The sequence below is a fragment of the Macrotis lagotis genome, chromosome 8 (assembly GCF_037893015.1).
Source record: "Macrotis lagotis isolate mMagLag1 chromosome 8, bilby.v1.9.chrom.fasta, whole genome shotgun sequence".
Lineage (NCBI taxonomy): Eukaryota > Metazoa > Chordata > Mammalia > Peramelemorphia > Peramelidae > Macrotis > Macrotis lagotis.
In genome coordinates, this window is record NC_133665.1 from 194,139,926 (window position 1) to 194,161,599 (window position 21,674).

General features: G+C 47.0%; 1 protein-coding gene across 2 annotated transcripts in view; it reads left to right on the plus strand.

Annotated features, from left to right (window-relative positions):
- Positions 1-21,674, plus strand: part of MINDY4 (MINDY lysine 48 deubiquitinase 4) — a 150,803-nt gene that overhangs the window by 24,379 nt on the left and 104,750 nt on the right. For both annotated transcript variants that reach the window (XM_074199279.1, XM_074199278.1), the window contains 2 exons: positions 611-857; positions 5,540-5,931. In XM_074199279.1, the coding sequence (XP_074055380.1) occupies positions 611-857; positions 5,540-5,931 (639 nt within the window). The remainder of the gene's footprint in view (positions 1-610; positions 858-5,539; positions 5,932-21,674) is intronic.

A 21,674-nucleotide genomic window follows, 5' to 3' on the forward strand; every position in this document is an offset into this window, starting at 1 on the left:
CCAGGGGGCAGCCTCAGATCCTTGGGAAAGCTACAAATTAACATCATCTGTGTTGTATTTTTACTTGTTTTGTTCAACATTTCCCAGTTGACATTTGGATCTGGTTGGGCCATGCACTCTAGTGACTTGGATCTCTCTGGAGTACAAACTGCTGTACCAAATAGACAAAAGAAAGCTCCACTCTTTGACCTCTGCCTCTTCAATATCATGCTGATCCTATGAGGTTTATCCTTTCATTTTAAAATGACAATTCAGTCCATCATTCATACTTTGTCTATGATGAATCTGAATGGAAATAAAATTCCATGAAATTAATAGGAGTAAACTGGACCAATTTGTTCCTGGTTCATATGCCAGGGGCTAGGGCTTTAGCTTTTCCTAAATTCTTTCCAGTCACCAGTGAAACGTGATCCAAAAACATTCAGAAAGAGTGGCCTTGGTTAAAGCCATCATCCCCCTCCCAGTGACAAATAGGCTGCCTCAAAAGCATTTCTCATCAGTTATTAGATGGCGTATTTGCCTGATGGGGGGAGGTGTTCAAGTAATAATGGGAGTGCTTGGAAATTGTGAGGATGAGGTGAGCTCTAAAAGCAAATTTTCTTTCCCGTAGGCATGGTGAATGTGAGGGCGACACGCTTGGTAACACTGCATCCCCCAAGAGACCTCTGCACAAAAGTAAGACCTCCAGGCACATTGCGGGAGACAGTAATGGTTTGCCATCACCAGGAAAAGAGATCATCTCAAACTTCATGGAGAACCCCAAAATGGAAGAAGCAAAGAAAATGGGAGATGTCAGACTCAAGTCTGGCCTTGTGGCTAGAGGAATGTTCTCTGGACCCATCACCAGCTCACAAGAGGTTATTATTATCATTATTATTATTATTATTTGAAGGAGGAAGATGGTGATAGTGATGAAAAAACATTAGTCTGGCAGAGACCATAAGGAAGGGTTCAAGACTCGACTCTGCTTCAGACTTGCTCTCTGATCTCAGGCCCTTACTTCTTTGTTGCTGCCCTCTTTATGACTTGCTCTGGGCTGTGTTAACTCCACTCTCCCTGTCCTCTTTGGAAGTGAGGAGTTGGGCCTAGTTAAAGAAGAAGGCAGTTTCATCCAGGAGTTAAGTCAGTGCAGTAAAACAAACCAAAAAGAGCCTCCAGAGGGACTTTTTGGGGGGAAGGACCCTCATTCCTCTTAGGAAAATATCTTTCCAAATGACTTTGTGGATTTATAATCTCCTTTAGGATGATCTTGTTGCATAGGTCATCAGATCCATGAGGTGCCTGCCAAGTGTTCCTCTGCTTCACCATTCCGTACCTGGGCAGCTGCTTCAGACCTCTTTTTATCAATGGGCTAGAATAGGACTTGATTGATCTCTGCAGGGATAGAGGAGGCCACACTCTTGTTGGAGAAGCAGAGGGTCCTAGACCCCATGACCCCAGGGGGATCTTTCCTCATTTTTAGGAGGAATGTGGGTGATCATTCAGACCCAGTTGTCTCTGATTTCCAGAAACTATTTTTTTTTTTGGTTCTTGTTGGACAGTAATTTCATCTCTGTAGGGGATACCTGGTGTGGAAACGCTCTCCACCTGTGTAGCTCAGAATAGTCCATCCACTCAGGCTGACTTGTAGTCCTAGAGTATTCATTGACTGGGATGCTGAGAAGTGACTTGACCAAGGTCACACAACTAAATGGCTTTAGAGGCAGGAGCCCTATCTTCACCAGCTGTGTTGCTCCTCACATCCTGGGATAGCCATACTCAAGGTGCATTTGTAGACAGGTGATGCCTTCATCTAAAACACTGTTTTCTACCCTAAATGCTCCATTTTCAAGAGGGATCCTGGCAAATTGTAGCCTAACAGGAAGATGACAGGCCCTGGACAGGGCCTGAGTGGTAGGTTGGCTGTTTGCAGGTCTTTGAAGGATGACGTCAGGTGTTTCTGTGAGTCTCTGAAAGGTGCAACCAGGATTGAGGAAGGAGGGTGTCAGAGTTAGAGAGAAGGAGGATCCAGTGGGGCTTCACCTTGCACAGTGATGATCTGCCCAAGACACCACAGCAGTTAGTTCAGGTGTAGATTGGAGTGACAGCTCTGCCGACAGTGCCCTGACTGGCATCTCCCTGTCTGTAGGATACCAGCCAGAGCCAAAACAAATACCCAACCCCCTCTCAAATACCCAGCTGAGCCATCCTGATGCAGACTGATGACAGGAGGAGAGGTGTGAGCATGAGGCAACATGAGTCAAGTCCTGGGCACCTCCATTGCAGGCTCCCTACTTCCACCTTGGCCAGCAGAACGCTGTAACCCAGCTTCTGCAGACCTTCCCGAGGTGCTGGAATCCTTTTGGCTTCTTTGCCCCACCCTGCCCTGAGCTGGGGCTGGGGCCTGGTCTGGTTCTCAAGTACCAGGGGAGAATCAAGGAGGACCAAAGATTATTTTCAACAACAGCCATGTTAAAAGATATTTTCCTAAGAGAAATGAGGGTCTTAGCCCCAGAACCCCTCTGGAGGTTCTTATTGGTTTGTTTTACTGCACTGACTTCTAACTCTGGATGAAGCTGCCTTCTGCCTTGGCCAGGTCTAACTCTCCACTTCCAGAGAGGACAGGGAGGAAGGAGTCAACCCAATACAAAGCGAGTCATAAAGAAGATTGCAGGATTTTAGAGGAAGAAGGGTAGAAAATCCCCAAGTGCAGCCCCCTCCTTCTATTAAGAAGCAAGTCCATTGGCTAATGGGAGAGAAAATATTTCAGTAATGACTATTGGGGAGATGATGCCGTGGCCTCTTGTTCAGCAGAGTGGCCAGTGGTTCAGGGATCAGACTGGGCACAGGATGACTTGGTCAGGTCTTGGCTTTGACTCTCCCAGGCCATCACCCTCATTTTGGAGGGGAGGGAACAGGTCCCCAAGGGCAGGTCTGTGTGGCAGAGATGGGACCACACTCGGCTCCTCTGACTTCAGCTCCATTCAATTTACACTCTCTAGATAAGGCTTCAAGCCCCATCCTGGACTTGGATGACAAAGGACAGACACTTAGTAAAGGAACTTTGTGAAAGAATTAGATGATCTGGTCAGAGGAGGGAAGACTTCAGACTTCACCACAGTCAACCCAAGGAAGGCAGAACCCCTTCCCCCAAACTCAGTTTTCCCCTGGTACTCCGAGAACCAGGGCAGTGCCCCAGCCCCAGCTCAGGGCAAGGTGGGACAATGCAACCAAGGGAAGGGTTCCTGCCCCCTGAGGAAGGTCTAGAGCCTTGGTCATAGTGTTCTCTTGGCCACAGTGGGAGCAGGGAGCCTGCGAAAGAAGTGCCCAGGACTTGGCTCATGTTGCCCCACATTCCCATCTCTCCTCCTTATCTTCAGTCTGTGCATTAGGGTGGCTCAGTTGGATATTTGAGGAGGGGTTGGATGTCTGTCTCGGCATCCCACCTCCAAGGCTGCTGCCTGTCAGGAAGAGGAAGGAGCCGGCAGATCCCAGAAGAGGCAGGGGTCTCGGGCAGGATCAGAGTCAGCCTACAGACAAACCTGGGGCCCACTAGTGACCATCATGATTGTTTAAATTAACCATGCAGCATGCCAGTCATGTAATCCCACACCTAGGCCAAGGCCCCACCATTCAAGCAAGATGTCCTGGGTTCAAGGTTATAGCTTTTTGTTTTTTAGCTGATTGTGGTGGCATCGATATAAGGGGTGGAGGGAGAGATTGATGAATACTTTTGAGGGGTTGATTGTTCTGGTACCCCCTTCCTGTGTGCACCTTTGTCCCTCCTACCCTCTCACCCCCATTTACTAAAGAGACACGGACCCAAAGGGCCTCTTGGAAGAGGCATCTCATGATTGAGCCTCTGGGAGCAAGGGGCAGCGTAGAGGAGCGTGGTGTGGCCAGGCAGGACAGGAGTCACTAGGATGATGGGAGGTAAGGAGCAGGAATCATGGATAAATCCTAGCTGCTCAGGTGATATTTTCCTTCTGCTTTCTCCGTGAAAGACAAGGACAGAACTTAAAATGGCCAAGAGGCAGAGACACTAGATGAGTTGGAAGTGCCCTTTGTCCTGGACAACTGGTGCCAGGTCAGGTCACATCATACCCCTTGGGTCTGGCCAGTATAGGTGCAAGGCCTCTCACTGAAAAACTCAGGCAATTCTAGAGGAAGGCAGGTGACCAGGGTTTCAAAAAAGCAGAGTGTCGTCGGTAAGCTCAGTGCTCTTGGCCTCGGGTCTGGAGTGTTGGGTCCCAGTGAGGTCAGGACATGGCAATGGAGATCAGTCTTTCCCAACTGGCTTCATTTCCCATTTGGACAGGGGTTCTTACCATGGTGGACCAAGGGACTCTTGTAGCTACAAATTGCTGAGATCATAACACAATATGGGTCATCATTTCTCATGTTCTTCTTGTGGAAAAGAGAAAGGGGGACCTATACTAGGCTTCGCAGAGTAGGTCAGTGCAGGCAAAGCTGTGTGACAGGTCAGAGATGAGACATCAGGGCTCCCCAAGACCATGGGTCTTGGCTCTGTGCTGTAGGTGTGGTGGGAAAAAGAAGTGGAGCCAGAATGACCTCTCTGGAACAGGAAACAGATAAACAGTCTCACTTTGGTTCAGCAAAAGAGCTTCAAATGCAAAAATATGGGGGAGGAGTGACTGGACAAGAGTTTGCTTATAAAAGATGGGTTCCATTGACTGTTGGTTCAACAGGGACTCAAGAGGGCAACATGGCAGCTGCCTTAAGAGGATTTCAATGTCCAGCTTTAGGAGAACAGTCTTGGGCTCAGTTCTGGCCATTCCATTTTAGGAAGGATGTTGAGAAAGTTGGAGAATAGCCAGAGGAGAGAACCAGGATAGGGCTGAGTCTCAAGAGCATGTGACTGAGAGAGGAGGAGAATTGTCAGGGCTTCAGGTTTTTGAAGGGCCCTCAAGTGGCCTTGGGGCTACCTTTGTTCTGCTTGGCTCCCACGGTCAGAGTTTACAGAAAATACACCCCCCCCAACGAATGGATCTCTCTTCAAGTGAGATTGCCTTGGATGGATCTCCCTGGATCCCTATCACTGCGGCATTCTTTTTTTTTAAAGTCCCATTCTGTTTTAAAATATTCAGTTCAACTTCTCTCCTTTCTTCCTCACCTACTTTTCAAGTGCTACTAATTAGTTTCTGCTGGCCTTACCATTTCCTGAATTGTTGTCCACTCCAAAAGTCATTTTTTTACTGAGATAATCTTGGAATCTGCCCTGTCGTGTGCCTGGCAGGTAGTAGGTGCCAGATAAATAATGATTGATTGATTAGCCACCAGTAGGTGATGGGTTTTGTGCCTTTTCTGACCGTTATTAGCCTCAGGTTACTGCAGGCAGTTTGGGTTATGTACAGCTTGCAAGCGAAGTGAAGCTGGTTAAATGTTGTCCTCTTTACAGTATGGGAGGATGGTTTGAACAAGTTCCCACCGCCTCCTTTTGTTCATTAGCAGCTAAAAGTTTTCAGTTCTGCTGAAGCTCTGTTGTTATGAAGAGACCTGAATGAAATGTTAACTGCTTTTTTGTTGGCAATTTTCTCAGGACCCCCTTCGAAAGCGTTTCCCGAGACGGTGGTCAGGGCTGAGTACAGCACAGAACAAAAATGAAGACCATCCCAAACTCCTAGAGTTAGCCACAACTGGTCATGTTCTGTCTGACACCTGCGCTACCAGAAGCGCCTCTTCCCTCAAAAATTCCCTGGTCTCAGAGAAGTGGAAGAACCTGGCCATCTCTTCTGACCCTCTCAGCAAAATGCGCTTGGAAATGGACAAAAACAAACTGAAAGACTTGCCTGAAGGCCAGGCCACAGTGAGTAATACCTCTGAGAAGACTGGGACAAATGGGAGGTTGCTCTTTCCCTGTGGAAGTTCAAAGCCTTCTCAGGAAAGAAAGGAAAAGGCTTTGAGATGGAATACTCAGTCATTGGCACACAGGTAAGCCTTTGGGGAGCTGGGGCTCTTTTTTTTTTTTTTTTTTGCAAGGCAAATGGGGTTAAGTGGCTTGCCCAAGGCCACATGGCTAGGTAATGATTAAGTGTCTGAGATTGGATTTGAACCCAGGTACTCCTGACTCTAGGGCCGGTGCTTTATCCACTGCGCCACCTAGCTGCCCCTTCGGGCTCTTTTCTAAAGAGGGCCTTGAAGAATATCCTAATAAACCTAAGTAGACATGAGTCTTACCCGAGTGACCCGTTTGTCATTTTCTGTGAGGGTACCCCTTGGGATCACTGCTCTGACCAGGGAACTCTGGTCTGGACCCATGGCAACTGCTTTCCCTAGAAACCTAGCAGGGGCTTAATGAAAAGTACTGGCTTGGTGGGTCTCAATTTCCCATCCTGTACCCTCTGTTCCCCAGGATGGCATCCCCATGGAACCTCCCTCCTTGGGGGGGTGCTTAGTCCCCTTGGGCTGCCTTCAACCTGCCTCCAATTCAGAATGTACTATATCATAAAGGGCCTTTTAGCTTTATTATTCTCCAGAAGGGAAGGGGACCTTGATTAAGTGGGATTTTAATATGTGATCTTTCTCAGCCAGGCTATTTGCATAGGGGCCGAAGTTCAGCTCTAGGCCTGAGGCCCCTGCCTAATGGGGGGGAGGCATGCTCTGGTGGGAGAGCTTCCCTGGGTTGTATGCCTGGGGCCTAGGATGCTCCTCTCTAATGATGGTGAGGCTGATAATGAATACTGATTGGTAGAGTGTTGTGACCATACTGATTTCTTTCCCTATTGGCTCCTCTCTCTTAGCTTAAGTGAAGGAGGAATGGATTTGACTTGATTATAAGGCTTTTAAGGACTCTGTTTAGCTGGCATGATTTGTTTGGGCTCCTTATTTGTCCAGGCACCCAAAGACTTGAAATACTCAGAGCTCCGCTAACTACAATGTTCAATTAACTGAAATCTCCCTTTGAGGAGAAAGACACATGTTAAGGAAGCATATAGATATCAAGGACTTATTTGGAGAACCATAGAATAGAAAATGTACTGGAGAGGACCTGGCATCTTGTCCTCCATCTTCCATGAATCCCTGGGGTGACTTTAGGCTGGTTGGACCCTCTCCAGGCTGCCGTCTGCTTGGGCCAGGCAATCCCTGAGGGCCATTCCAGGTCTTGTACAGGAACAGAGGTCATGAGGTCAGCTGCACCAAGCAGGTGGATCCCCTGCATGGGTAAGATACCCGTTTCAGGCTTGACTTGGAGGACACATCCACATTTTAGAAGGATTTTCAGGTAGGGCTTTTATCCTAGGTCATGTGGCCAAAGGAGTCGTCATGTCCTGGCAGCCAGGTGTTTGCCATTGCCCAGAGGCTCTGGGCTGACCTGCCAGGTCCTGACTCCCCAGAATTTGCCCAACAGCCCCTCTAATCTGGTCAAAGCTACCTGAGCCCTGCCAGCAAGCCTTGGAGCCAGGAGAGGTCCCCCCACCCTCAGAGGGCAACCATGGATGAGTCTCAGGGTCTCAACTCCGCCCAGCTTTGAGGAGAGATGTTAGGCAAACTTTAAATCCCATCATCGGGGTAAGCTTTTGGCTTTTTAGCCCCAAAAATCTCAATGCAGGAATCAGAGCTCCTGGCATAGGAGTTAGGTAAACCAGCAGCCAGCCAGGATTTGGGATTCAGAGGCTCTTGTGAGCCAGGTTGGGGTACAGGAACTGCTGGAGATGATTGGCCTGGAGCTGAGGACCTCAGGGAAGACACCTGACCAGGCTGCCCCTCCAGGAACTAATTGAGGAGCTAGTTTAAGGGCCACAACAATGCTTGGAAATAACCCTTGACACTGTGGGAGGGGTCTCAGTGCTGCCATTACTGCACACCTTATCAGAGTTTGGTAGAATTCACACCCAGCTCTTTTCATTAATAAGCACATACATGGGGCGGCTAGGTGGCACAGTGGATAGAGCACCGGCCCTGGAGTCAGGAGTACCTGAGTTCAAATCCAGCCTCAGACACTTAATAACTACCTAGCTGTGTGGCCTTGGGCAAGTCACTTAACCCCATTGCCTTGCCAAAAAAAGAAAAGAGCAAAAAATAAGCAGATACATAGGCATGTTTCTGACAATGTAGAGAGATTGTTGAGAACTCTGCCTTCACAGAATTGGTCTGGCCTAAAAACATGAAAGAACAGCTGTTTCTAGCCATAAAAGAGGTCTCAGGGAATAGTTACTCTATGTGGGTGCTTGAGAGCTTGCCTCAAGGGGCACAGCTGCCTCAAGAGGGCATTCCCCCTTCTTGGAAACCTTTGGATTACTTGGACATTTGGCCTTGCTAAGTCATTTGTGTGAGGCTCCAGATCCGGGGGCTCCTGGCCCGTCCTTTGTGCTAGTGCTCCAGAAATGCACCATCTCCACACCTGAGAATTAATTCAGGGCATTGGGTCTGTGGCAGCAGAACCGACTTGTGTTTTGCTTTCCTTTGTTGAGTTGACTGGCTCTATGAGAATGAAACCCAAGATTTTGGGCCTCATTTGTATTTAACTCATTCCACAAGTAGCTGGTGAATGGCTGCTGGGTCCAGTGTCCCAGGGCCACTTGCTGGGTTGCTTGAGTTGCCTCTTTCCTCCCCAAATTATCCTGTTGGTAATGTCTTGTTTACAGGGAGTTTCCTCTGGAGAGTGGCCAAGGGTGGGTTCTTGACCTTTCTTCACAATATGCACAGAGCACAAGCTTCTTGTTTGTTTATTGGGACTGAACTGCAGCTTTACATGGAGGCGTGGGGGGTGGCTCTTCTGAGCTTGCCCCTCCCTCCTGAGGACATCACCTTCTTCCTAGTGCTACTTCACCCCACCCAGCCAACCACTTGCTGAAGCTTGTTTCTGCCTCCTTGGTGTCTTCCTTGAACATTCCCTTCCTGCCACTCCTAAAACCATCACCTCTCCCCTGGGCTGGCTCTGCATCCAATCTCTCCCTCCCCAGACCATCTCCACCTCGTTGCAAGTGTGATCAAATCAGCTTGGGAACCTTCTCTCTACTGAGGAGGAGATGGTTACTGCTGGCACTGCCCTTTTTCTCCCAGAGTTTATGAAAGCCTGGCAGATTTCTGGGGATATACTTCAAGATTCAGAAGAAGGAGAGAGGGAAGTTTTGTTTGGCTAAGAATCTGTAAGGGCTCTCACTGAAGCCCAACCAAGAATGGGCTTTAAAGGACAAGAAGGAGAGGTTGGGTTCTGTTGGGGAGAAGAGGTCTGCAAAAAGGAGAGAGTAGTTGTGGGGCAGGGTAAGCTGCTGGAAAGTTCTGTGAGAGGCTTAACTCTGACAATGACTCTTTTTCTGGATCAAGGAGTTGGGGGGTGGGGGGAGCAGAGCCAAAATGACCGTTGGCCATGAAAACGCAAGAGATAGAGGGGAGTCAGTTGGTAGCCAGAGTATTTGTGTCCAGACTTGGGTATGACAGGAATGAGTTAATCACAGTTACAAGGTTGTAAGCAGTTGCATCTCAGTCTGGTTCTGCAGCCTCCCAAGTCTACCCTTGCCATGAGTTCTGAGACACTTTCTAGAGAAACCTAAAGTCGGCGTAGAGTTAGAACTCATATGTGGAAATGGCCATAGGGTGGCAGCAGATCTCCATGCAAACAGAGAGAGTGGCCAATGCATCCTATAGACTCCGTGCCAGAAATTATGGAGTGACAGAAAGGTCTACAGTTCACCAAATGAAATAGAGATAAAACTTTATTTTTAAATTTATTCTTATTACTTTGTTTAAGTTCAGATTCTTCATTCCAACTCAATTTTTGTTAGCTCAAAGAAAGACACTAAATGAATATGAGATGCCTAAGGCTGTTATGGGATGAACTTGGCTGTCCCTAAACATTCTTGAAGTCCAAGAAACTTTGTCATTTTGAATGACTCTGTGAGACGCTTTCAAACTCTTAGGCATTTCCCCTTTTCTTAGTGTTCTAGCTACTCATAAGCTTGACACGGAGACACGGAGTTCAGTGTTTAAGGACAATCCCTGAAACACATCCAGAGAAAAAACTATGGAGTCTGAATGCAAAACAAAGCATATTATATTCACTTTAAAATTTTCTTTTATATTTTTTCTTTTTTCTCATGATTTCCCTCTGTACTTGGTTCTAATTTTTCTGTCACAACATGACTAATAAAATATGTTAGCATGATTATACATGTACAGCCTATATTAGATTGGTTGCTGCCATGGGAAGAGGGGAGGGAAGGGATCGTGGCAGAAAAATATGGAACGTATAAAAAGATTAATGTTGAAAACTATCTTTGCATGTAACTGGAAAATTTTTTTTTTTAGTTTTTTGCAAGGCAGTAGGATTAAATGACTTGCCCAAGGTCACACAGCTAGGTAATTATTAAGTGTTTGAGTCACATTTGGACTCAAGTCCTCCTGACTCCAGGGATGGTACTCTATCCACTGCCCCTTAACTGCACCCCAAATTTAAAAAAAAAAAGAGATGGGGGGCCTGAAACATGACTGATCCTAGCCCATATTTGGGGGATGGAACCATCCTAGCCTTTGGCTGTTCATTTCTTCTGGATGTAAACCACCTCTGCATCCTCCAATGACTCCATGAGTCTATTGAGGGCAGGTCAGTGAGCTTGTTTTGATTTGGGGATATAGAAATTCCTCATTTACTTCTTTTTTTCCTGTGTGGATGACTAGGATCTCCCTTGAATGAATGCAGATATACTTGAAAAAGTCTTCCTTAAAAGAGATAGCAGCTTTATAAAACCACCCCAATGTTATTCACAGATGGGAACATCTGTAGAACCTCTCCATCTCTTTGGCAGTTGGGGTTCCAATTACTATTTGGATTTCTGTAGAAACTCTCTGAAAAACCATAATTGTTTGAGATCTTAGGTGTTCATCTCATATAAGAGGGATTTTCTCATTTGAGGAAAAAGAACCTTTAAAGATTGTATCTTGAATCATCTTGTCAAATGCTTTATAGTCAAAAGAAAGCAGTATGATCTTATATTTTCTAAACCATGGGCAAAGACTTTCCAGAAAAGGTGCTTGTGGAAGGGTGCTTCAGAAGCAGGGCTTGTGAGGACTTTCTATGCTTGAGGGCAGCAGCATGGATGGAGCAGATAAAGGAGAGTAGGTGGGGACCACCTGGAAGGAAGGGTGAGATCCAAAGGCTCCAAGTTGAGGAGTGCTGCATGGTGGACAGCCCGAAAGCTGGGGGTGGCAGGCTTTGAGGTGGGCATAGCCTCACTGAATCTCTGTTAAGAGAAGTCTGATGGTGGTGGGAAGGACAGTTTGGAGGGGAAGAGAGTAGAAGAAGACCACCCTAGCCCTCTCCTCCTATAAAAATCTATTCTGTTTGTATCACCTATCTGTTGCTGAGGTCTCTCTCACTTTGAGTGAGAAGAATAAATGGGGATTGTCTGAAAGCATGTGAAGTGGGGAATGGTGGCAGCCATAGAGAAGAGGTGGGTTGGGAAGATTGTGTTCTTCTCTGTCCCAGGAGCAATGGTCCTGAGAGACTGAAGAGCCTCCAGCCCTGGCCTCCCAGGGTTTGAGAAGCAGAGCTGAAGGGAACAGAAAGAGCATGGGAGAAAGAGACTACAGGTCCAGCACTTGGCATCATCAGCTGCTTATTGTGTGTGCCAGCCTGTGGACATAAGAGCAGAAGGCTCCACAGCCCTTAAGGAGAATCCATTCTTCTGGGAGCAAGAACAAGTTGGCATTTAACTAGTGACATGATAGAGAGACAACAGATGAGGGTTATCTTTGGAAGAGGAAGGCCCCAGTGGCTTCCAGGGGGTTGGCAGGCAGAGGAGAAAGAGCACAGACAACATAGAGTTGGAAGGTGGAGGTGTCAGGGCGCTGCTTTAAATACTGGCACCACCAGATTGTGATGTGTTCAGAGAGCAGTGAAATGTAAGCAGGCTGGAAAGGGTTGCTCATGCCCAGCAAAGAAGCCACTTCAGTGGCTGACTGGAGTGGGGAGAGCCTGAAGGTAAGCAGCAGCCCCCAAAAACAGATATAGCCCAGGCCTGAGGGGAGGCCAGAGTGAACCAGGGTGGGGGCAGGGGCAGGGAGAGAGATGGGGGCTGTTGCAGAAATGCTTCCAAGGAGAAAATGACAGACCTTAGCCAAGGCTTGGATTTAGGGGGGTGAGAGATAAGGAGGGGTCAAAAGTGACTCTTGGGAGGATGGTGGAGGGGAGGTTGATCATGATGGATTGGGAACCCAAGTCCCTTACTGGAAGAGAGTGAAGACAGGTCTTGCTGGGGCAGATATATCTAGAGGAGATTCAGTCATTGGTTCCACTGGTTTCCCTGGGCATTCATATGGGGGTCTGTCTGAGCTCTCATATCTTCTGCCAATAAAGCTTTCCTCTTTAAAATCATTTGCCCTCTGCTTGTAGACAGAGTCATTGTCAGCATATGAAAGGATGACAGCAGCAGTCCATTTTTCTAGGGTTTCTTGGATGCAACTTTGAGCCAAGAGAGGGGAGGAGAGCTTCTCCCAGCTGAGTGAAGGAAAGGGTTAAGTGGGATCTGGGTTTGGAAGGACCTGAGAGAGGGTTTCTCTCAACCTGTATTCTCTAAGGTCCCTGGTAGTCCTCTAAGCTCTGTTCCAAGGCTTCCAGGGACAAGACTCACTCTCTCACAAGGTAGCCTAGCCATTATTTTATTATTCCTTTAGCAGATTTGAGGGCCCCCTTTGTGTGCGCTGCATTCTAAAATACAATGGGAAATGGTGAGGTTTGTCCTTCATTTTCAAAGAAGACTTCGACATCAGGGAGTTGGTGCCACGACAAGCACATGAATTGGATTTGAGTTGGGGGTGAGGAGGGACTGTGTTAAGTCCCCAGCCTCACTTTTTTTCTCCAGAGGAGTCTGGGTCCAGTGGCCAGAAAGGGATCCAGTGACAATGGGAAATGCCAAGCTCCCAGCAGCATTGATCTGCAGTTGGCGGGGGTCAGGGAAAAGTTTCCAGATAATACTTTGCTGTACCTTGATGCCTGCTCCCAGATCCTCTGGGCCTGTCCCTGGTCCTCAGAGAGGAGGTGGCTGGATGGTTGTAGGAGCCTGCAAGAGGGGCCTTCTGTCACCTGCCCAGTCCTCTCTTCTCAGGCCCCATTTTTGGAAAAATTTTGTTGCTCTCCTAGCCTAACCCTGAAGCCTGTCAGGGTGCTACAATGCAGCATTTGACCTTGGTCTGCCTCAGTTTTCTCACTTGTAAAATGGGCATCTTCCTTGACCCTGGGCCTGGGGGGGGGGGGGGGTGTCATGAGATCAATCTGTAATTGGTCTGAAGAAACCAGGTGTTATTTGTAAAGCACAGTGCCAGCACGCAGTAGGAAGTCAACAAATTTTTATCTCATTCCCTCTTCCTCCCTGGAGCTTCTTTTGTATTATCAAATGAATTCTGCTACAGTTGCCTAGAGTCTTAACTCTGTTTTCTCTTCTGATTGTGAAATAATCCTATAAGCTAATGGTTAGAGTGGGCAAGAGAACTGAACCAGGAAATGAGGATCCTGTCTCAGAACTTGGTCGCTCCCTTAACCTCAGTTTCCTTATCTGTACACTGGTGGCATAGTGGATGGAGCAGTGGTCTTGGAATCAGGAGGATTGGGGTTCACATCGGGCCTCAGATACTTGACATTTACTAGCTGCGTGACCTTGAGCAAGTCATTTAACCCTGATTGTCTTGCATCCAGGGCTGTCTCTAGTCATCCTGATTCATATCTGGCCACTGGACCCATATTCTAACATTTACTTAATGCTTACTGTTTGCAAGGCTCTAGCCCCCAGGGCCCAGATGGAGCCTATGCTTCTGATGAGGATGCTGTAGCCTTCCTGGGGATCAAGCAGCTATTGGTATGGTTCATTGAAACTCCAGGAAATGGAGCATAGAGAAAACAAGGGAGAAGATGAGGCAGGAGACATTTGGGTTCTGGATCTAAAATAGATGAAAGTTGAATGGTGGACTGTTAAAGCTCCTCACACCTCCAAGATCCACTGTGAGCTCCTTAAGGGATTTGGGGGGCAGTCTTGGTACTCCTGTGAGGTGGCACTGAGGAAGCCCTTATTCAACTCCATCTACTTCTGAATCTAACTCTAGTGGCAACATTCTCTGATCCCTCACTAATTCTTAGCTGTTTTTATTCTCCCAGCTACCTTCCTGGTTCCTGTCCCTGTGGGTTTATATAGCTGTCCACTCTCCTATGAAGTAGATACTTGAGTGCCCCTTTGTATTTATTTATGCCAATTGGGTAGGAAGCTCCCAATTTGATTGGCTTGTAACAAAAGCCTTAAAATAACCCTGACAACATCCTCACCTCTATGCTATCTTATCTCCTCAATCATTATCTCTTTTTTCAGTTTGGTCCATAATCATTTATGAAATAGCTCTAAGGAACCATGCAGAAAGGCATCATTGATGACTTTCTGATCCTCGGCCCCATCCAAGAGGCCTGTTCTCTCTCCTAACTGCCTAAGGTCCAGTTAGCAGCAGAGCTAATGTTCCTTTCCAACTTGATAGTTTATGTTTTTCTGATATGTTTTAGACAGATGACCCCTTCAAAAATGTCTTAAATGCAGGGATCTATTTGGAGCTCTTACAGAGAGAACCAGAGGAGTTTCTCACTCTGTTAGGATGATGTCTCTCTAATTGCTGACACAATTGGGGTAGATGCAGTTGAGAAGAAACAGTCTAATTTACACAGACAGAATCAACCTTCAAATTTAAAGTTGGAGAGACAACAGACTGAGAAGAGCAGAGGCTAAATCGGACTTATGAACCTTAAAGACAGTTTTCACATTTCTAACAAGAATATTTATAAATGCATAAAATAAAACATGTAGGATTGCCCAGGAAGCCAATCTTTTAAAATAAATTCCCAGACCCTCTGGTGAAGACTCCCTTGCCCAGTGAAAGTGAAGTAGATGGCAGTCCAGCATCATGGCTCTGGTCTAGCACCTTCCTGATGGCAAAGGGGTCCTGGAAGTGAATCATTTTGGCTCATCCCACAACTTTTCACACTTTCTAGTTGCTTATTCTTGAGCCTCCCAGGACTCCCTCTCCCTCAAAGTTTTATTCTTCTTCCCAGAACCTCTTCTCCAGCAAAGAAACAAATGCATTTTATTAATATCTTTTGTTTGAATGAAGAGAGAAGAGATTCAGACAGACAAAGTCAATGGGATGAAAAAAAACCGTTGTTCCAGGCAGTAATAGCTAAGGTCAACCAATGGGCATTGCCCCCTTTAGACCTGTGGGATTAGGGATGGCAGGGCCTGTGGGTGCAGCAGGACATCTGATCTAAGACTTGTGCAGGAATGGGGCATCCCGATGATGTGGGTTTTCAGGGCCCTCACCACATGGTATCACAAGACAGGATGCTCAACTAAATCTTCATTGATGTTGCAGCCCTTCCATCCACCTTGTTACTTATTTGCATCATATGACCTATGTCAAGAACTTTTTGCCTGGGGAGTGCAGACATGATCCAAATGAATTTGTGTTGGAAGAAAATTCCAGCTCCATGGGGTTCAATGTTTCTGGTTACTTGGGATGCCCCAGGGAGGCTAGCTCGGCCTGAACTTCATGCTGAATCAGCCTGACCTCCTCAGTGTCATATCCTAGGGAGAGACAGAGCCAGCAGCCATGAAAAATGGTCAGATTCTCTTGAGGAGAGAGTCTGATTAGGATGTTTGGGGAGGCTGTATTGGGGGGGAAAGGCTTCCTTTGAAAAGGATCTGGGAGGAAATGTGCTGTTGGATGTTTCAGTCCTAATTTGGTGGTGGTGGCGGTGGTGATGGGGTATGTAGATGTGCATGTGTGTGTTTTCTGGGCCATTTCTCTCCAATGCAGAAATAGGTATTAACCCGTTGTGACTCTGTTAGAGAGTTTAAATGCAGGCTTGCATAACCCAGCATCTTTTAATTCTCTCCTAAGATGTCAACATGCCTCTTGATAGAGGGTTAAACATAGTGAAGGAGAGAGGCCATCTTAAGCTGTTTAGAAGAAGCCAAGGGTCACAGCAGCCCACATTTCTGTTGTTTTTATGGGACTTGAAAGGTTCCTAAGCAATGCTAGGATGCCTATAGCTTCCCTTCACAAACATTTGCTCCCAAACCTAGTGGTAGTTTTGCTTGTGTGTAAAATGGGGGGAGGGAAAAAAGCTCTGATAAAGTGACTTTCTATTTTGTCCTTGGGAAGGGACTGCTGAGCACTCTGGGATTGGCTCTGCTCCCTGGAAAGCATCACTAAACCCCAGAGTCTGCTGTGGCCTCATTTTGTTATTCTCTCTGTTTGCAAAGACCATTTTGTTTAGACTCCATTGTCCACTTCTGAGAAGTGCCCTAAAAGCGGTCAAATCTTTCTTTGATGGGGAGGCCAGAATTTCCTGACGCCTCCTCCCCAGAGCTGAAGAGCAGGCCTCTTGTTATCTGGAACAATGGCCCAGACACAGTCATAAGCACGATAGGTGAGTGGTTGTACCATGCCCTGGGCTCTTCCGTGGGGTTTTGCCTTGTATACTTAGTTGTTTTTATTGAAATTTCCAAAATGAACTGATTGTGTCTGAGAAACCCCATTTGGAGTCTTCTCTTAGAGTATTTAAAGCCTTGATAGGAAACCATGAACTAGGTATGTGGCAGTTGGATTTATTGTTAAATGAACCATCCCACCTCCTCCCCAGTGGAGGGATCCTCGGGAAGTGTCCATCCTCCAGTGGTTGAGCATTTCTAGTGACAAGAAACTTCTTTCCTCAGAGGACAGCCCAAGCTGGTTTTGGCCAAGAGGAAGATCAAAGAAAGCCTAACCCCTGGGGTCAAAGACCTGGGGTCAGAGGTACCAGCATCCCGATGACATTTTGAGACAATACACAGGCTGGCCCTTGTGTCCCACCCCTTATTACAAATTCAGTGATTATACTATTGCAGAGTAAAGTATTATTAGAGCAAAGAGGAAAATGAAACCAGTCCTTGAATGTGCAACCGTTACTCCTAGAGTTGTAGCTCAGGAACCAGTTCCTACCTTCAGCAGGGGCAAGGGTACTCTGATGCAAACCTGAAGAGGAGTGGGGGACAGAGTTGGGGAGTCTCCCTGTGCCCTATGTCCATCTGTCTTTTGAAGTCTCTTCTTCAGTTTTCTGTTGCTCTTTATGGTTTCAGTGAAGTAGGTGCCTAGGCTGACAGGACTAGTCCTCTAAAGTCCTTCCACCTTTGGTGCCTCTTCCCCTGATTCCTACCCTCAACAGAGCCCTTTTCTACTCCCCTGCTTAACAAATTCCTTGCTTTTCCAGATCCTTCCAATTCCTGGCCATATCAATCAGGTTGATTATGCCTTGAGCAGTCCCACTTCATTTTACCCAGTCAATCACTCAGGAAGGGAAGGGGCAGATACCCCCTGGGCCCCACTACATTTCTGCTCCCATTCAAAAAACAAAACAAAACAATGGGTTCTTCCCAGTGTTTTACATATGCTTTGTAAGTAGGGAAGTTTTAAAAGTGATGAATCTTTTGAGATTTTGGTTGTATCTCAAATCCAGAAGAAATGATTGGCCTGGCCTCTCATGGATCCCTTTAGGGATGAGCTGATTAACTTAGATCATTGTGGACCAGAACCATCAACCCCTATTAATGAGCTCCTTCCAAGAGCTGCTAAGGACCACTTTGGAGTACAGGTAGTATGAGCTCTCACCCACATGACCCCAAAGGAGAATTCTTAGATATGAGGGCATGAACCCCAGCTTTCAGAATTGGGTTAGTGCTTTTCTAGTCAATATAAAGCTTGTGGGAGTTTGAGAATTCAGATTTAAAATGAGAGAAGGAAGAGTTATCTGATAGTACCTAAGCTTGCCTCTCTGGCAGCCCCATGTTTAGAGACTTCCAGACCCAGCTGGCTTGGGCAGTGCAGGTCCCTGAGGGAGAAGAGGATCCCATATATGGCTGGGTAGCCCCTGGAAGGCTGCCATCACAGCAGGGTTGGTGTGTTTCCTGTCTAACATCCCCTAGCTTGTTTCTCTTCCCAAGTCAGAGCAGTTCCTAGGGTGATTGTAGGAGACTTGAGGACCAAGGTGAGACTTAGGAGTTTATCAGTCAGTAAGCATTCAGGAAGTCCTGAGTCCTTGTGGAGCCACTAAAGGTGAGGCCTGAAGGAAGTCAGAAGGCAGGGCTGAGGAGACCAGTCCAGGCACAAGGGTGGGAAGGGGAATTTGGGAGAGGGTTCATATGTGAGGAGCAGCCAGGAGACCAGGACCAGGGAGGGTGGGGTAACAAGCCAAACAGGAATTTCAGTTTGATCCAGGAGGGCATTTATTTAGGGGTGATGACACAGAAAGGTCTTTGATTTAGGAAAATCACTTTGCTACTGACTGGAGTATGGACTGGAGTGGAGAGACCAGTAGGCAGGTGATGGAAGTAATGGAGCCCTTCTGGGCAGAGAAGAAGGGTAACAGAGAGGATGTGGGGAGAGAAAGGGAATGCATTCTCTTCTAAGGCAAGTTACATCTGAAAGGCTGTGGAGGTCTAGTTTGAGATGTTCCAAAGGCAACCAGTGAAGCAGGCTAAGTAGAATCAAGATCTGAGCTGGTGATCATTCTGGTCCACTATGAGTCTTGTGGTTTCTACCTTTTCTTTTGGGTGATGGACCTGACCCACTGGTCCCCTCATTTCTTAGAGATCAGACATGAGTTCTGTTCAGACTGTATTCAGAGATCTAGAAGGACTGGCACTCAGGATGGAAGCTCTGGGCTTATCTAGACCCAGTTCAATCTTTGGGGAGCAGGGAGCTTCTCTGTTTTTTGACTTTAGCCTCTTGCCAGCCTTCTGGCTGTAGAAGCAATATGCTTAATTCTTTTCTTGTGAAGAAATCACATTTCTTTTTCTAGGAGATTGGATCTCAAAACTAAATATAGGATTGTTTTCAGAGGCAGCCCCAAGGTTGGCACTAAGTGAGATTCTTCTCCCCCCCCCCCGTCTCCTCCCTTCTTCTCCCCTATTTCCTCCTCCTCTTCTTTCTCCCACCCCACTGGAAGTTTAGATTCAGGAATTCTGTATTATCCAGTGACTCTTCCCTTCTCTATCAGGGATCCTGAGCTTCAGGAACTGGAGATTTACTAATTGCCCTCTTGGCATGTGAGTAGAGGAAGCTCCTGTGTACCTTTGGCAGAGGCTGATAGGAATGGTTTCTAGGTGGGGGGAGGTGAGGATCAACTTCATTGTCTGCTCGCGTCTGTCCATCGTCCACAAGTCCTCCCTCCCCAGGATCAGGCTCCATTTTGAGCTCTGCATTTTGCTTTTTCATGGTCTTCAAAGGTACCTAACTCTGCCACCTCATCACCCCATCACACCATTTTTATATCTGTTCTTCAGCTGATCCTTTCACCACCATTCACTAAGACACAATGAAAGCCCCAAAGGCTCCCTGATGAATGAGGAGTGATCAGTAGCATAGCCTGTTTGATATTGTCTGCCAGTCATGCCTGTTTGTCTTGCCTTGGAGTTGGCTCAGTTTGTGGGGGAAGCCCCAAACTCGGCCCCACTTCCTGTGTCTTCTGGCTTTTGTCAGAACTGCCAGACTCTGGGGTGCATCCAGTCTTTGTCCATTGGGCCCAGTGACTACATTCACATTGTTGTCATTTCCACACTTGGGGCTATACACCAACTACCCAGTGTTGGAACTATAGAGAATCACAGAAGCTGAGAAGTGGAAGAGACCTCCTTGTAAACAAAGGGACACCCTCCCCCCCATAACCTCTCCAGCAAGTAGGACCAATGGCCATCCAGTCTTCCCAGATGGACACAGCTGCCATTCTCAAGTCAGCCCTTTGGTCAGATGTAATTGTGAGGGGCTGTTTCCTGACAGCAAGCCTAAATGGTCTTTGCTCTGTGGTGCTGGAAAGGTTAATAACCTCTCCTCCACATGGCAGCCCTTTCTGAATTCTTGTGGTCAGTATGGCACAGCAAAAGTGAGCCAGATGAGAACCCTGGACTCTGCCAGAACCTCTCTGGATCTCAACAGGACCTGGACTAGGTAACCTTGGAGGGCCTTCTTAGCATCAAATCTATGATTTTATGAAAATGCTAAATTCCTCCAAACAGTCCTCAGATCCTTCACCTTCCTGGCTGCTTATCAGAGTCTTTCAACTCAAGTGCCTAAAGTTTAGTGGCATTCTCACCTGCCTCCTCCCCCATTCCTGGAAGCTCTTTATTTCTTAAAGAACCTTAAGACTGTATTTGTTGGCTTTTCTCCAATGGTCCCCCCTGCTCTAGTCCTTCCTCCACTCAGCTGTCAAATTGTTCTTCCCAAAGTCCAGGTTTGACCATGTTACCTGTTATTAACGGCTTGTGAATACTTAATCCAGGGGTGGCTAGATGGAGCAGTGGATAGAGCACCAGCCTTGGAGTCAGGAGTACCTGAGTTCAGATCCAGCCTTAGACACTTAGTAATTACCTAGCTCTGTGGCCTTGGGCAAGCCACTTAACCCCATTGCTTTGGGGGGAAAAAAACCCTAAAAAAAAAACTTAATCCAGAGTGATTAAAATGGCTGTTATTAAGATATCTTAACAAAATGGCACACCTCTCATGATGGGAGAGAGGGGCAAGAAATCCCAGAAATGGAAGATCTTTTATGCAGTTTGAAAGGCTTTGTTCCTGCCCCCTCATGCCAAGCATAGGCCAGGGTCACAATCTAATTGATACATTGGTTCCTATACCCCCCCCCATTATACTAATGAGCAAGAACAGCTATCTTCTTGAACAAGGGCAAAGGAGACTTGGTTAACTTAAAAACAGGTGGGGCAATCTCATCAGTTTTTGATCAGTTTGAGGTCACCTGCCCACAAGACAACAATTCAGGCCACAGCTCAGCCCTTGTAAACAATTCTCCCTTCATGAAATTCTTTTTTTTTTTTTTTTTTGGCAAGGCAGTGGGGTTAAGTGGCTTGCCCAAGGCCACACAGCTAGGTAATTATTAGGTGTCTGAGGTCCTATTTGAACTCAGGTACTCCTGACTCCAGGGCCCGTGCTCTATCCATTGCACCACCTAGCTGCCCCTCTTCATGAAATTCTTGTAGAATCCAAACACCCACATGTTCCTCACATTACCAGTCACATTACCAATAAACTTATTTTTGACTTTTAAAATTATTTGTCAGCTGAGCCCTTCCTCCTCCTCTGTGATCCAGTGACCCAGACCTCTAGGCTGTTCCTCAACTAAGACACTCCATTTCTTAACTTTGCATTTTCCCTGGCTGTCAGTGAAGCAGTGGTCTCCTTCCTCCCATCCTTTGTCACTGAAGGTCTTTCCCTCTTTGAATGGGTGGGGCCTCAGTCAAACTGTGACCCTGCCTTTCTGCATTGGGGCCATGTCCAGTGGTCTTGATCCATCTCTCTGGCCCCTGGGCTCTGATGGCTCTGGAGGAGACAGTGAGGCTGGTGGCTTTGCCCAGCCCCCTCACCCAACTCAAGTCACCTGCAGGTCATAGCATCATCTTCTGGATGTCTTGGTTGTCTTCGAGAATGAAGGACAAGCAGCAACAGCAACATCAGCATCAACAATCCTTCCTTCTCTTTATTTTCTGTAAGTCTCCATTAAAATCCTACTTTTATGCCCCAAATCTTCCCCCCCCCCCCCCCCCCCCCCCCCGCCATTAGATCTCCAATTTATCCCGGAGATATTTGTCGATATAGTTATTTCCATGTTGTTTCCTCCATTAAACTGAGCTTTTGCTTTTCTTTGTACTCCTTCCACCTAG